This window comes from Hydra vulgaris, chromosome 07, assembly GCF_038396675.1.
Source record: "Hydra vulgaris chromosome 07, alternate assembly HydraT2T_AEP".
Taxonomy (NCBI): Eukaryota; Metazoa; Cnidaria; class Hydrozoa; order Anthoathecata; family Hydridae; genus Hydra; species Hydra vulgaris.
The window spans coordinates 18,351,847-18,367,015 of record NC_088926.1 but is presented as its reverse complement, the minus strand read 5'-3'; the positions used below and the strand labels follow the sequence as shown (position 1 = coordinate 18,367,015).

Sequence of the window (15,169 nt, the reverse complement as noted above, 5' to 3'; positions counted from 1 at the left end):
AATAATTAGCAGTGCACCAGTTATTAGGTCTTTATTTTAATTTGACTTCAAAAATAAATTCCTCTGTCCCGAAATCCCCTATTTTGATATATAACATGTCCATATAAAGTTTTCCTAAAGTTTAGCTGACTTTTGATATTAGTGGTCCACTTTGTTTATATTTGCCCACATTATTAGCCCACTTTGCAAAGCTTAAATTGTTAAGAAAATGTGAAAACCTTCAAATGTAAAAACATCAGTAAATTGTTGAATATTATTAACAGTTACTAAAAAATTAAATAATGAAAACATACTAAAAATGTTAGAATGCATAGATGAGTTAAAAGTAATGGGTTTTGATAAAATGAGTCTGTTTCTTTTAAAACATTCAGCAGAAAGTTTTATTAATTCAAATATTTGTATTTTTTGTTTTGTTGAGTTTTAACAATAATTGTGTTCCATACATTTGTCTGTTGCAAATACATCACCAATTTATAATGGGAAATAAAAATCCCATCAAAAACTTTACACTCAAAAAATAAAGGCCAGTATCCTTAATAATTTACAAAATGCTTTAAAAGCATTTGTGAGACTTAATTCTGAAGCCTTTCTTTATACTTTAACATTTTTAAGTGCAGACCTAAAATTTTAAGAAAAAAGTTTTTGAGCTAATTTTTTTATAATTTTTTTTTTTTAAATTAATTAAAGTTGTTAGAGCTTTTAATAAAAATCTGAGTTTTTGTGATTTTAAAGATTTTCAAGAAGATGAGAATTCCTCAAATCAGAGATCCAAAACTTACTCCAATCGAGCAGCTGCCAGAAAGTTATAAATCAAAGGTATATATGTTTACAACTAAATTTTATTTATTTTTTGCATTTTATTTAAATTTGATAAATAATTTCCAAGGTTTACAATAAAAAGATAAAATAAAACATAATTATTAAATATTTTCTTTACTTTATCAAAAGTTTGCAGTTTATGATGCCTGAAATTTTAGTGAAAATTCATTTTGTCAATATGATTTCAATAAATAAAATAAAAATTATTTTTGCAAAGAAGCTAATAGGCTTTATAAATGTATAATTATTATTAAAGGCTGTTTTGTCTTGAGAAACCAAAGTTTATTCTTCATATTGCTTTGTCACCTCAGGATCCATTTTTTAAGACAGTACTAAAAATAGTGCTAAGTTAAAAAACACTTTTTTTTTCACCTAACATAGAATCATTAACCTCATAGACAGAATACTTCAGAATTGCCAAAAAGACCTTGATAGGTTGAGCTTCTAGTACATTTTTGTGATTTTAAAACTTTAAAATGTAATAGATGTTTTGTGACTCCAGGAAATCAATGGCGTCATTTGCAAAAACAAGTAATCTCTATTTTTGTGATGCTCCTTGATGAAGGTTACTTGGCCTATAAAGAGAATTTTTATGTACTTTTCCTTTTTAGTGGTGATTAGCTGAAGAAGATTATATACAGATGTGGTTATATTATATTACCCAGATGTGGTTGATTATATTATATCACCCAAATGGTTCATATGATTGGATTATAATACCTAAATTTACATGATTATATTACCCAAAGATGTGGTTTTTACAAATCTTTGGGTGATATAATCAAGGAATAAAGTTTTTTTTTATATGGATTTTGTTTTCATTTCGTAATATTAAATATCGATCTTAGTTTAAAGTTTATGACTTAATTGAAATAAATTTTCGAGCCGCTTGATGCTGAGGTACACCTCAACAATTGTTGAAAAATGTCTCTAACTTTTTATGGGTTTTTTATTCATCTTTTTATATTGCTAGTTATATGGTTTCATGTCATTGAGTAATGTTTTGTATCATGACTTTAAAGAAATTTTAATTTTTTAAGTTAAAACACTTTTTTTATCGTTGAATGAATTACTATAATTTTTATTTTTTTATTTTTGCACTGTTTTTAAAAAAAAATGACTTTTTAATGTTCAAGGAAAAAAACTTATCTAATAAAGATTTTTTATCATGAAGGAACAGTTTAGATGTTTCATCAATTAGCATTAGCATTAACTTCATTTTAATAGGGTAAAGCATAAGATGACATTTGTCTGATGGGATAAACAAGTTACTAGTGCTGATCCTCATCAAAATGCCAGTATAATAGATGTGACTCTGAGGAGATGTTTATTACTTAATCACTACACAAATTATGTTTACACATTAACATTAATGTTTTTTTTTCCATTCTGAGACCTTACATTGTTGTAAGCATACTTTTTATTTTGTAATCAATTTTTTATTTTATAAGTTTTGTTTGGTGATATATTTGTTGAATATCTTCTTTTATTTTAGTGGTTATAAATGTTTTTATTTTTTATTATTGTAAGTACTGTTTGGGTGCATTGTCTGTCTTATTTATTTTTAATATTCCTCTATTAGTCTTCTTCATCACCTGAATCCCCCTATTATCTTACCTCTTACAACTACCTTAAAGCTGACTGGGATTCTTTCCATGATTTTCTTCGTGATGGCCCTTGGGTAGAAATTTTTTGTCTTCCTGTCGACAAATGTGCTTCTTACATAACTTCGTGGGTTCAGGCTGGCATAGAATCTTTTGTTCCCTCTCGACAATTTCAGGTCAAGCCTCACTCTCCTCCATGGTTTTCCTCACACTGTGCTGCTGCGATTGCCAATCGAAACCGTTACTTCCATATCTATCAAAACAATTCTCCAGAAAACAGATGTCTGTTTATTACTGCTAGAAACCATTGTAAAAAGGTTTTGTCTAACGCTAAAGCTCGCTATTCTCAGGTCTTGAATTCTCGTATCTCATCTCAAAAATTAGGCTCTCGTGACTTCTGAAGAATCTTTATTAGTATTAATAATAAGGGCAAATTTTTAATTCCACCTCTCTTGTATGGTTCTGAATTGTTTGCTAAAAACTTTTCATCAATATCATCTCTTGGTTCCACTAGTTGCGTTCTACCTGATATTGCCAACAAACAGGTTGATCCATTGCTTGACATTTGTATCACTCCAGCTTCTGTATCCAAAGTCATTTCCTGCCTCTACTCTTCTTCAGCTTGTGGCCTGGACAACATACCTGTTATTGTTTTGCAGAAGTGTTCTCCGGAGCTGTCGTCTACACTCTCAAAACTATTCAACAAGTGCTTATCAGAGTCTTGTTTTCCAACCTACTGGAAAGCGGCATCTGTTATCCCTATCTTCAAAAGTTCTGGAGAGTGATCTGATTCGTCTAACTACCGCCTCATTAGTCTTCTTCCTATCATAAGCAAGGTTTTTGAATCTTTAATTAACAAACACTTAATTTCTCATCTTGAATTTAATAACTTACTTTCTGACCATCAATATTGATTTCAATCTTCTCGTTCTACAACTGATTTGCTAACAGTAATAACCGATAGGTTTTATCGTGCATTAGATAAAGGTGGAGAGGTTAAGGCCATCCCTCTTATCATTACAAAAGCTTTTGATAAAGTTTGGATGCTGGTCTTCTCCATAAGCTTTCTTCTTATGGTGTATCAGGTAACATCTTTAAGATTATTGAATCCTTCCTTTCCAATTGTAATATAAAAGTTGTCCTCGATGGACAGCACTCTTATTCTTATTCTGTAACTTCAGGGGTTCCTTAAGGTTCTATCCTTAGCCCTATACTCTTTTTAATTTACATTAACAATCTTCCAGATGTTCTAACATCTAAGGTGGCATTGTTTGCTGATGATACTACCATTTATTCTTGTCGTGATAAGAAACCAACACTCTTTGATTGCTTGGAAGGGGCATTTGAGCTTGAAAAGGATCTCACTTCTGCTACAGCATGGGGCTCACAGTGGCTGGTGAACTTCAGTACAGATAAAACTCAATTTTTTCAGCCAATCGTTATTGCAATAAGTTAGATCTTCCTAAATATGAGTCATCTACTCTTCATCTTCTAGGATTAACTATTACTTCCAATCTTTCTTGGAAATCATATATCAAATCAGTTGCAAAATTAACATCTGCTAAGGTTGCATCTTTTTATCGAGCTCGTCACTTTCTTACTTCTAAGTCTATTCTCTATCTCTATAAATCTCAAATCCAGCCTTGTATGGAAAACTGTTGCCATATCTGGGGCGGATCTTCTAATGATGCCCTTTCTCTTTTAGACAAGGTGCAAAAACGCATTGTAAACATAGTTGGACCTGCTCTTGCAGCCAACCTCCAACCATTATCACATCGTTGTAAGGTTGCTTCTCTTTCTTTTTTCTACAAATACTATAACGGGCACTGCTCTAAAGAGCTAGCGTCTCTGGTGCCATCTCCTAAAATTCATTCTCGTGTTACTAGTCATTCAATTAAGTGTCATCCTTTTTCTGTGACTGTTCTTAAGTGCTCCAAAAATGCTTATTTATCTAGTTTTTTTCCTCGAACATCAGCTCTTTGGAATTCGCTTCCTTCATCTTGCTTTCCTAATTCATATAGATTGCAATTTTTTTAAGTCGTCCATCAATCGTTATCTTGCTCTACAATCTTCATCTTTTCTCTTCCAGTAACATCCAACGTTAATTAGTGGTTGCTTGCAGCCTTGTTGAAAGCGAAGATGTTTTAAAAAAAAAAAAAAATCTTTATTTTTGTTTTGACAACTGTCAAAATATGCTTTGTTCGAAAAATAATTATTCTTTATTCTAATGTACTTCATTTCTTCCCTCAGGCGTTCACTGCTTGTGTGTGACCATTCAGCGAATTTATGTGCCAAAGTTTTTAAATAACAGTTTAGATAAAAGTGTTTCATCAATTAGCATTAGTATTACCTTTACTGAATTGTGAGTCACCAAGATTGTGTTACAATTTATAATTTGACATTTAATTAATACAACCAAAATTTAAAAAAAAATATTTGGCTGTTGTAATCTCAACTCTAAACTCCAAAATATGAACTTTGTTTAACGGCTGCATGTACAAAGAGGTTGAGTGTAGTAATGATGTAGGGTGGATTTTATTTTCTTGATTGTGAGCCAGGTGTTTTTGTTGGTGGAACAACAGAAAAGAGCTGAAAAATGAAAAGTATGAAGAAGCATGTGTTAAATAGGTTGTATATATCAGGATAATATGAAGATGGGATAGAATGCCATTAAACAAATGTTTGCAGATAAATAAAACATTTTTTAAGCATAATTGAACATTTATAATAAAAGGATGCAACTAATCTGAATAAAAAGTCATGCAGTTGATGCAGCTTTCGTTGATAGAAATAACACTGCTCAAGCAAGCTTGACAATGTGTGAATCAACTTATGACAAGCTATCATCACAAGTGATCATAGCTTGCTTGTAATTAGCCGAAAAAAATTATGAACTTTACTACTTAATGAGTTTTACTATTTTATCTGTATGATTGCAAAGGTTTTACTAGTTTATCAGTATATATATGAGTGTAAAAGTACATATGCATATAAAAAATGTAATGAAATATTGAAACACCATAATATCTGTATTTACAATGTTAACCATGAAACACAGCTTCATGGTTAATATTGTAACTATGTTCAAAATATTAACCATGAAACCTGCATTAGCCATACACCAAGTATTGTTCTGATATGATTGGTTATTTGGTATGAATATTTGTTGGCCAACTGATGAAAATAAATAAGCTTTAAAATAAATAGTTTTTCTTTTGATCAAAATAAATTTTTGTACAATTTGAGTTTATTTTGTAAATATAGATAGCATTGTTAGGATGTGGACCTGCTTCTATAAGTTGTGCTACTTTTCTTGGAAGACTTGGTTACTCAAATATCACTATTTTTGAAAAGGAGGCATTTAAAGGTGGATTGAGGTGAGTTTTATTCAATAATAAAAAAAGCAGTAAGTATAATTATAAATCAGTTATATACAATATTCATAATAATCAATAATCTATTTCTCTTATTTTTTGTTGAAATTTTTTATTTCATCGAAAACTGATATTTTAGCTCTTCTGAAATCCCACAGTATCGTTTACCTTATGATGTTGTTAACTTTGAAATTGAGCAAATGAAAGACCTTGGCATTAAAGTAAATAATAAATAGAACTTTTTATAATAATATATTATAATTTATATAAATAAATATATTTATCGCAGGAAATATATTTATACATATTTTTTCTACAATAAATATTGTTTTGATGTTTATTGATTATGATTAGGATAATCTAACTATTGCATTATGGTATTGATTATATAAATAATTTTTTATAGTTATTTATTTGCTGGCATTTTTTAAATTTTTTTTTAAATAAATTTTTTTATGCATTAACATATAAAATTGTTGTTAGTCTTCTTATTAATTGATATTGTTCTTATAAAATTGTATTAGAAATGTATGGTACTTAATCAATCCTGAAAAAGTATTAAAAGGACTTCTAGGTGTGGTAGTAACTAAAAATTCCTAGTAACTAAAAATTATGTCAATATCTAAAAATAGTGATATAATTTTATAGCTTTAGCTTGATTTTTTTTGTATAAAAAATCTCCCATTTTGTTAGTGAATTGGATTTTCTATTTAATAGCTTCCATTAAAAATATGTCAATCAATTTTTTTATTTTCTAAATAACTTTATATTATTGCGTTCAAAAATTAGGACTTAATGAAAGCTAGAAACAAAATTAGAAAATAGAGATGTTCATATAAAAATAAGCCTCTAGCTAGTATGGATTTCACCTAACTTTTTCAGAAACAATATTGTTCTCACTTACTTATAAAGCAATGTTTTGAAAATAAATTTTAATGATTAATTAGCATCTTCTTGTTAGTTCAAGAGGGGTAAAAACAAGCAAAAGCTTAATTTGTCAACTAATTGTTGTGATTTTGCACTGTTGACTTAAATTGCACACAGCTTTTTCTTAAAACTACTTAAAAACAAGTAAAATACCTTCAGACATTTTTTAATAATTTATTTATAAACAAAAAAAAATGGCAAAAAATATCTTAGTATTTGTTTGAAATTTTTTGTTACTTGTCCATTTTTCTGATAATTTTAAAAATTTTAAAGGGGTTTTATTTATGAATAAAATTTCTAGAAGTAAAACCTTTTATACTACTTTGTATCAAATCAACTGATTTTATTTGCATTAGTGACTTTCATTTTATCAATCATTTCTTTTAGCAAGGTTTGTTTACTTTATATAGTATCTTGTTTTGTCAAGTAATTATTTGTCAAAATCTTGGGGAGAAAATCAACTCCAAATATACTGAGGAAGATGTTTCTAATACTTTAGCTGATTTGGATAAAAAAACATTATTATTACATACTTTATTACTTTATTGTATATAAAAATAAAAATTATATGTGTGTGTATATATTTAAATATATATACATATATATATATTCTTGAATGTAGACATCATGTATGAGAGTATGTAAATTATTATTTTATAAACATCAATTAATACGAGATTCTCTCGATACTAAATTTATTTTTATTTTTTATTTATTTTTATTAAAGAAATTTTCGCTGGATTGTTGTGACCAGCGTCTTCAGCTTTAAAGATTTTTTTTTTTTTTTTTTTTTGATTTTTTGTATCTTATTTTTAAAACGGCAGTGTCATTTTTTGTCAATGGGATGGTTTCTTCTTTTTTTGACGTAAGTGCGCCATAAATGGTGTCCAAAATTTTGTTGACACTTATTGACCCTCATCTAAATTGATACTGTTTTGTTGAGGGGCACATTGGTGGTACTGTATTTCGAGTGCCTCACGAACTTTCCTATCAAACTTTTTAGCATCAACTTTTAGAGTTCTGCAACTGTCCCAGTTAATTTGTTGTGAACAATGTCTCATGTGTGTAGCTAATACAGATCATTCTGTTTTATTTCCTATTGTACTGTTTTTGTGTTGCTGCATGCGTGTTTTTAATTGCATTTTTGTTTCGCCTATATACTTTTTGTTACAATGACATTTAATAAGGTAGACTCCTGGGTGGCTGTTCATTTGTAGTTTGGATTTATTTCTTGATGTTAATATTGCTTCTAGGTTCAGATTTGATTTCAAGACCATTTTATATCCTGCCTTCCTAAACACCTTACATAATTTGGGAGACAATATTGGTACCCAAGGTAATGAAATTGTTGGATACGTACTGGTGATGTTTTCATTGTTTTTAGTAGTCTCTAGTGATTTTTTGTTCTTTTGTTTTATTTCTTTTATGATTTTTATGAGATTAGTTTGTTTGTAGCCATTTTCGACAAATACTTGAATAAGGAATTTCAGTTCATTTTCTATATGTTTTTGACTGCATACATTAAATGTTCTATGTACGAAACCCTTGAATATTCCATTTAAAATTTGTGGGTCATGGTTTGATGTTGCCTTAACTTGAATGTTAGTAATTGCATTTTTTCTGCGTATTTTAAATTCATATTTACCACTTTTGTTATTTATTATGCATACGTCTAGAAAATTTAGTGTTTTTTTGTAATTTTCAAATTCGATAGTATATTGTATTTTTGGATGCTGTTGATTAAGTATTGTCTTAAATTGATTAGCATGGGCAATATTAGGGACTCTAGCATGACTGTCATCTACGTATCTATAAAATGACTTTAAATCTTTAAGTGGGTTGTTTTTCAGCGCTGTATTAAGTGCTCTTTTTTCAAGATGTTGAAGAAAAGATTCAGCTAAAACTACCATAAATGAAAGACCTATCGAACCTGAATTTTCAAGTTTGTGTATTTCATTGTTCCATAAAAAGTATGGTCGGTATAAACATAGTTCGATCAGAATTTTTATTTCTTTTATATTTAATTTTGTCGCTTTTTTAACATTATCGCTCACCTCCAATAAACTTATGAGTAATTCAGTTGCTTCTTCAAAAGGAATTGAAGGGGATAAGTTTATGACGTCCAATGATACCTAAATTTCGTCACTGGATATGTCCCACGCTTTATTTTTTTCTACAAATAGTCGCGAATTTTTTAATCGAGTTGGGTTTTCATTTAGTTTTGGTTGTATTAGTTTTACTAAGTAATTTGAGATTCCGTAGTTTGGTGTGCCTATTGAAGATACTACAATTTGCATTGGGTAAGATGGTTCAGGCTTATGTTCCTTTACTACACCATACATACAAGGTGGTATTGGGTCACTGGGATAAATTTGCTGATATTCATCTTTTGTGAACCGACTTTTTTTATTTAATTTTGATAGTTGGACTTTGATTTTCATTGTGTAACTTTGTGTCGGATTCTCATTGATAATTTTAGTTGGCCCAATTTGTTCTTGAATCTTTTTTATTGCTTTATCATGAGGGATAAATTCATATTTACCACTTTTGTTATTTATTATGCATACGTCTAGAAAATTTAGTGTTTTTTTGTCATTTTCAAATTCGATAGTAGATTGTATTTTTGGATGCTGTTGATTAAGTATTGTCTTAAATTGATTAGCATGGGCAATATTAGGGACTCTAGCATTTAAAATACACAGAAAAAATGCAATTACTAACATTCAAGTTAAGGCAACATCAAACCATGACCCACAAATTTTAAATGGAATATTCAAGGGTTTCGTACATAGAACATTTAATGTATGCAGTCAAAAACATATAGAAAATGAACTGAAATTCCTTATTCAAGTATTTGTCGAAAATGGCTACAAACAAACTAATCTCATAAAAATCATAAAAGAAATAAAACAAAAGAACAAAAAATCACTAGAGACTACTAAAAACAATGAAAACATCACCAGTACGTATCCAACAATTTCATTACCTTGGGTACCAATATTGTCTCCCAAATTATGTAAGGTGTTTAGGAAGGCAGGATATAAAATGGTCTTGAAATCAAATCTGAACCTAGAAGCAATATTAACATCAAGAAATAAATCCAAACTACAAATGAACAGCCACCCAGGAGTCTACCTTATTAAATGTCATTGTAACAAAAAGTATATAGGCGAAACAAAAATGCAATTAAAAACACGCATGCAGCAACACAAAAACAGTACAATAGGAAATAAAACAGAATGATCTGTATTAGCTACACACATGAGACATTGTTCACAACAAATTAACTGGGACAGTTGCAGAACTCTAAAAGTTGATGCTAAAAAGTTTGATAGGAAAGTTCGTGAGGCACTCGAAATACAGTACCACCAATGTGCCCCTCAACAAAACAGTATCAATTTAGATGAGGGTCAATAAGTGTCAACAAAATTTTGGACACCATTTATGGCGCACTTACGTCAAAAAAAGAAGAAACCATCCCATTGACAAAAAATGACACTGCCGTTTTAAAAATAAGATACAAAAAATCAAAAAAAAAAAAAAAAAAAAATCTTTAAAGCTGAAGACGCTGGTCACAACAATCCAGCGAAAATTTCTTTAATAAAAATAAATAAAAAATAAAAATAAATTTAGTATCGAGAGAAACTCGTATTAATTGATGTTTATAAAATAATTATATATATATATATATATATATATATATATATATATATATATATATATATATATATATATATATATATATATATAAATATATAAATCAAAGCTAAATGGTGAATTTGTGAGTAACGATATTGCATTTAGATTGCAATAATTTCTTTAATAAAAGTTAAGAAATTGGTTTTTATTAAACATAATCTTTTATTTTATTTTAACACATCTTAAACTCTAATTATTTTAAAAGCAAAACTTGTTAATATTTTTTTTTTTTTTTGCATATATTTTTTCTTTTTCTTTTATAGTAATATTTTGAGATCTGTAATAATTTTTTATTTTCTATTAAAATTAAGAAATAAATAATATAACTAAGAAAGTTACTTCACCTTTATAAACAATCTCTGATAATAGGAAGAGTTATGATATTAGGAAAAAAAAAACTATTTCTAATTATAAATGACTGTTTAATGTTTGAACACTGCTATATCAAAGAACACTGTTTTATATAACAGTGTTTCATAATCACAGACCACTGTTTATTGTTGAAACAATTATTCAAAAGAACTTATAATAAATAGTATAATGAAAAAAAAAACTATAAATGATAAAATAAAAATTATATAATTATGAATAACTGTATATATTTAGATGTTCTTATGATTATTTAACAATAAAACAATATTTGTATTATTTAGATTGAACATGGAAAATGCCTAAGTAAAAATGCTGGTCTTACAATTCGTTCTTTACAAAATGATGGTTATAAAGCAATTTTTGTGGGAATTGGTGAGTTACTTTATTAATTGACTAATGTATTTTTGTAACAAATTTAGCATCTAGTTAAAATTTTAAAGTTTATGTAATCTGTATTTTAATATTTATATAATAGGTCTTCCTGAACCAAAGATTATTCCAGAGTTTGAAGGGTTAACTGTGAACAATGGATTTTATTCTTCTAAACATTTTCTACCACTTGTTTCAAAAGCAAGCAAACCCGGTAGTTTTTAGAAATTTTTATACTACAAAATTTATTAGTTTTAATTTAATAGTTATATGTTTTATGTAACTTAATCTTTTGTTATGTAATGTGTGGTTGCAGATTTTCCATTTTTATTACATTAAATCAGTGATGTTCAGAAGCTAGCTACATAATGTCCAGTAGTTAGCTACATAGTGTTCAGTAGCTAGCTACATTATGATATTTTAATCTTGGTTGTGATTTATTCAATAAATTTTTTTATTTTTATTTGAAATTTGTTTTTCCAACAATGTTCTCCAGGTATGTGTTCCTGCAAATCAGAACTTCCTCAACTCCATGGAAACGTTATTGTTCTTGGAGCTGGTGATACAGCATTTGATTGCTGTACATCGGCAATTCGATGTGGTGCTCGTCGTGTATATGTGGTATTTCGAAAAGGCTTTACTAATATTCGAGCTGTACCTGAAGAAATGGAGCTTGCACGCAAAGAAAAGTGTGAATTTTTACCATTTATGTCACCTAAGCGAGTTATCCTTAAAGGTGATCACATAACTGCAATGGAGTTTTATAGAACAGAACAAGTATGAAATAATTTATTCATAAAATATTAGTTATTGTTGCTTTTTTCTAAATATATCTTTTTTTTTTCTTTTTCGTATTTTTAATTAAAAAAGTTACAATACTTGATACTACTCATGTTTTCATATTAAAATTCAAAAACATATAAATCTAGTTGTTTATTTTTAGTCTAGATGTTTATTTTCACCACCTTTTTATGTTCATGTTTTTCTTCTTTTTTTCAAGAGAATTTAAGTTTTCAACATATTTACTTTTAGAAAATTTATTTGAACATTTTACAGGTGTTCTAAAAATACCCCAAACCTTTTCAACAGTTAGCAACATGTTCTGTTTATCCTCCTTTTTTTTTATCAGTAAACAAATCACTGCATCATTCCAATATTCTTCAATCTCTCTTTTCTCTTTTTTTGTAACTATATTCTATAAATATTTTAATTTACTATATTATTACTTATAAAATTACTATTTTATAAGTAATAATATAGTTACAAGAATCACTCTTCCCATATTTGCTTTTACCTCAAATGAGAAATCACCATCCAATATAGCAAAAGCTTTAAAACTGCATCAACAGAATCTTCTTTGGTAGTTTTTTTGGCTTTAGTGGCATTATTAATCTGTAAATATCATTTGGCTTATACAGGCTAATGATAATAGCCTCTAAATTCCAGTTTACAGGCTAATGATATTATTATTATTTTTTTTATGATATAGAGCAAACAGTAAATTTATCTATTTTCTGTTATGAGATTTTTGTTATTTATTTTATTTTCCCTTTGTAGTGTATACTTGTCAAATGTTTAAAGAGTCTAGTGCAGCTTTTGCAAGAAAAGTTCCCCTCAGTGCAGCTTTTGCAAGAAAAGTTCCCTGTTTTCCCCAGATTAGTTCCCTTAACTGCTTTCCAATCAAACTTTATCAGTTTTGTTTAGTTGTAAATAAAATCAGGACTTTCAAAAACACCTTTAATTTTTTAAGCATAGGATTATCTTTTCCTGTGGATTGCTTATCTGAAACTGAATTACAAAAACAAGTTATTCTCAATTTACATACATGGTGCCTGCATGCAAAAAATAAAAGATAATTGCCCATATTATTAGGTATTCTGATTAAAGAACCTTTTTTTAATATATATCATTACTTGCAGTAGTATCAAAACATATTCCACCTACTTTGTATTGATGGTTGTACTCCTTAAGAAGTTCCATTACATCATTGCATTAGTCTTCTCCAGAGGATGTTGGTAAAATAGAGGACTTGGTAATCCAAGAGGTGCGTTTTACCCTCAATATTTACAAGAACAGCTTGTCTATCATTTTTGATTATTTTTTTCTTTGCTTAGTTTAACTAATGGTTTGCCATCAAAATGCACTATTCACTCAAACCATTCATCATGATCAAAATTAGAATTGCACAACGCCCTACTTTTATCTTTATATAGTATATACACTAAAGTGTAGCATATAGTTTAGCGTATGCCTTTGTGGCATATTTTTTCTTTCTTATTTTTACCATATTATTCTTTTTTAACTAGCAAGAAGATGGTACATGGATCGAAGACGTTGAGCAAACAATGACAATCAAGGCAAACTTTGTTATTTCTGCTTTTGGGTCAACTTTAGCTGAAAAAGATGGTAAAAATATATACTTTTTTGTATATATCCGTAATTATATTATTTTAAAAAAACATGAAAAATCTTTCACGTAAAGAAACTTGAAATAAACATTACATCAGTTAAATATAAGAAATTTATTTTAGACCTTCAGATTTAACAACAAATTTATTAGTTGTTGTTCTTTTTAATTGTTTGTATTTTAAAATTCTTGTTGACTGTTGAAGAGACAACTCTACTGAACTACCAAACTGGTATAAACTTATTATATATATTTACTTGGATGTGTTTAATGTAAAGAATTAATAAAGACTTCTAAGCTCAGTGTTTGGAAAACACACAAGCTCAGTGTTCGAATAACACACAAGCTCAGTGTTCGAATAACACACAAGCTCAGTGTTCAAATAACACACAAGCTTAGTGTTTGGATAACACATAAACTGTATGTCAGCTTGGTCAGCAAGTAGACATCTGCAATAAAACCACGCAAGAAATGCCAATAGCTAGGTTTGCAACAACTTCTAATAGCATCTCTGAAAGTCACTGAAAATAGGTGTTACTTTTACTTTTGGATGACAAAATGGAACATAGTGTACTGGTAACTGCTTCTTCCAAACACCACAGTTACGACATTGACCTACTGTGCTCAACTTGACAAGCTTTAACCAGAATTATTAAAAAAAGACACAACAAAATCTAGTTATTCTTTGAAACCTGTCCTCACATTGTAAAATTAATGCCGCAAAAGTTATATACAAGGCAAGATATTGAAGCCTGGCTTCAATATCTTGCCTTATTCGCCCAACTTGCCTCACTTAGCATTAATAAATTTTTGTTTGTTTCAATCACTAAGCAACAGCTTGGATTTAAAAAGATTCGACTTTAAATCTTTTTAAATAATCCAGCAGAGTTGTATGCCAACAACATTCATTCTTTATCAAAGTGTTGACAAGAGGTCATAAACAATGGTAGTGCATAAATTGTTGAAAGTTAGTTGTAGAAATAAAAATAAATAAGAAATAAATTTAAAAAAAAAATGTTCATTACTTTTTAGCTGACCAAGTTTATATATATACATAAAATAAGAGTTTTTATAACTTTAATTATCATTAGTTATTTATATTTTATATTTATTTAAAGTGAAATATATTATTGTGAATTTATTACATCACAATATTTATGCTTCAAATGAACTGATTTAATTACAATTTTTTTCTTTCAACTGTTGCTTATAATTTTTAGTTATTGATGCTCTTGAGCCATTAACTTTTAATCAATGGGGTCTCCCAGAAGTTAATCCAGATACAATGGAAACAAATGAAAGAGGAGTTTTTTGTGGCGGAGATATTGTTGGGATTGCTCAAACCACTGTTGAATCTGTCAATGATGGGAAACAAGCATCATGGACAATGCATAAGTATATACAGGTAATAAGAAATTAATTTAAGTCCTTTGAAGATCATTATTTATTGTTTATGCCATTCATTGTAATTTATTTTTTAAAAAATTCATTTATTATTATTTTTTTTTAATTATTTTTTTTTTCATTTGGGTTTAAATCCAGTGGATTTTTAATATATAATTTGGGAAAAGTTACTTTGTTGTTAATTTTACTAATTT

The 15,169-nt window shown here is 28.4% G+C and overlaps 1 protein-coding gene across 1 annotated transcript in view; it reads left to right on the top strand.

The window, feature by feature from the left end:
• The window catches only part of LOC100208911 (dihydropyrimidine dehydrogenase [NADP(+)]), a 50,724-nt gene that overhangs the window by 20,657 nt on the left and 14,898 nt on the right, over positions 1-15,169 (top strand). The window contains exons 6-13 of the mRNA XM_065801262.1: positions 733-816; positions 5,688-5,800; positions 5,937-6,018; positions 11,077-11,167; positions 11,271-11,378; positions 11,661-11,941; positions 13,471-13,570; positions 14,792-14,976. Of these exons, the coding sequence (XP_065657334.1) occupies positions 733-816; positions 5,688-5,800; positions 5,937-6,018; positions 11,077-11,167; positions 11,271-11,378; positions 11,661-11,941; positions 13,471-13,570; positions 14,792-14,976 (1,044 nt within the window). The remainder of the gene's footprint in view (positions 1-732; positions 817-5,687; positions 5,801-5,936; positions 6,019-11,076; positions 11,168-11,270; positions 11,379-11,660; positions 11,942-13,470; positions 13,571-14,791; positions 14,977-15,169) is intronic.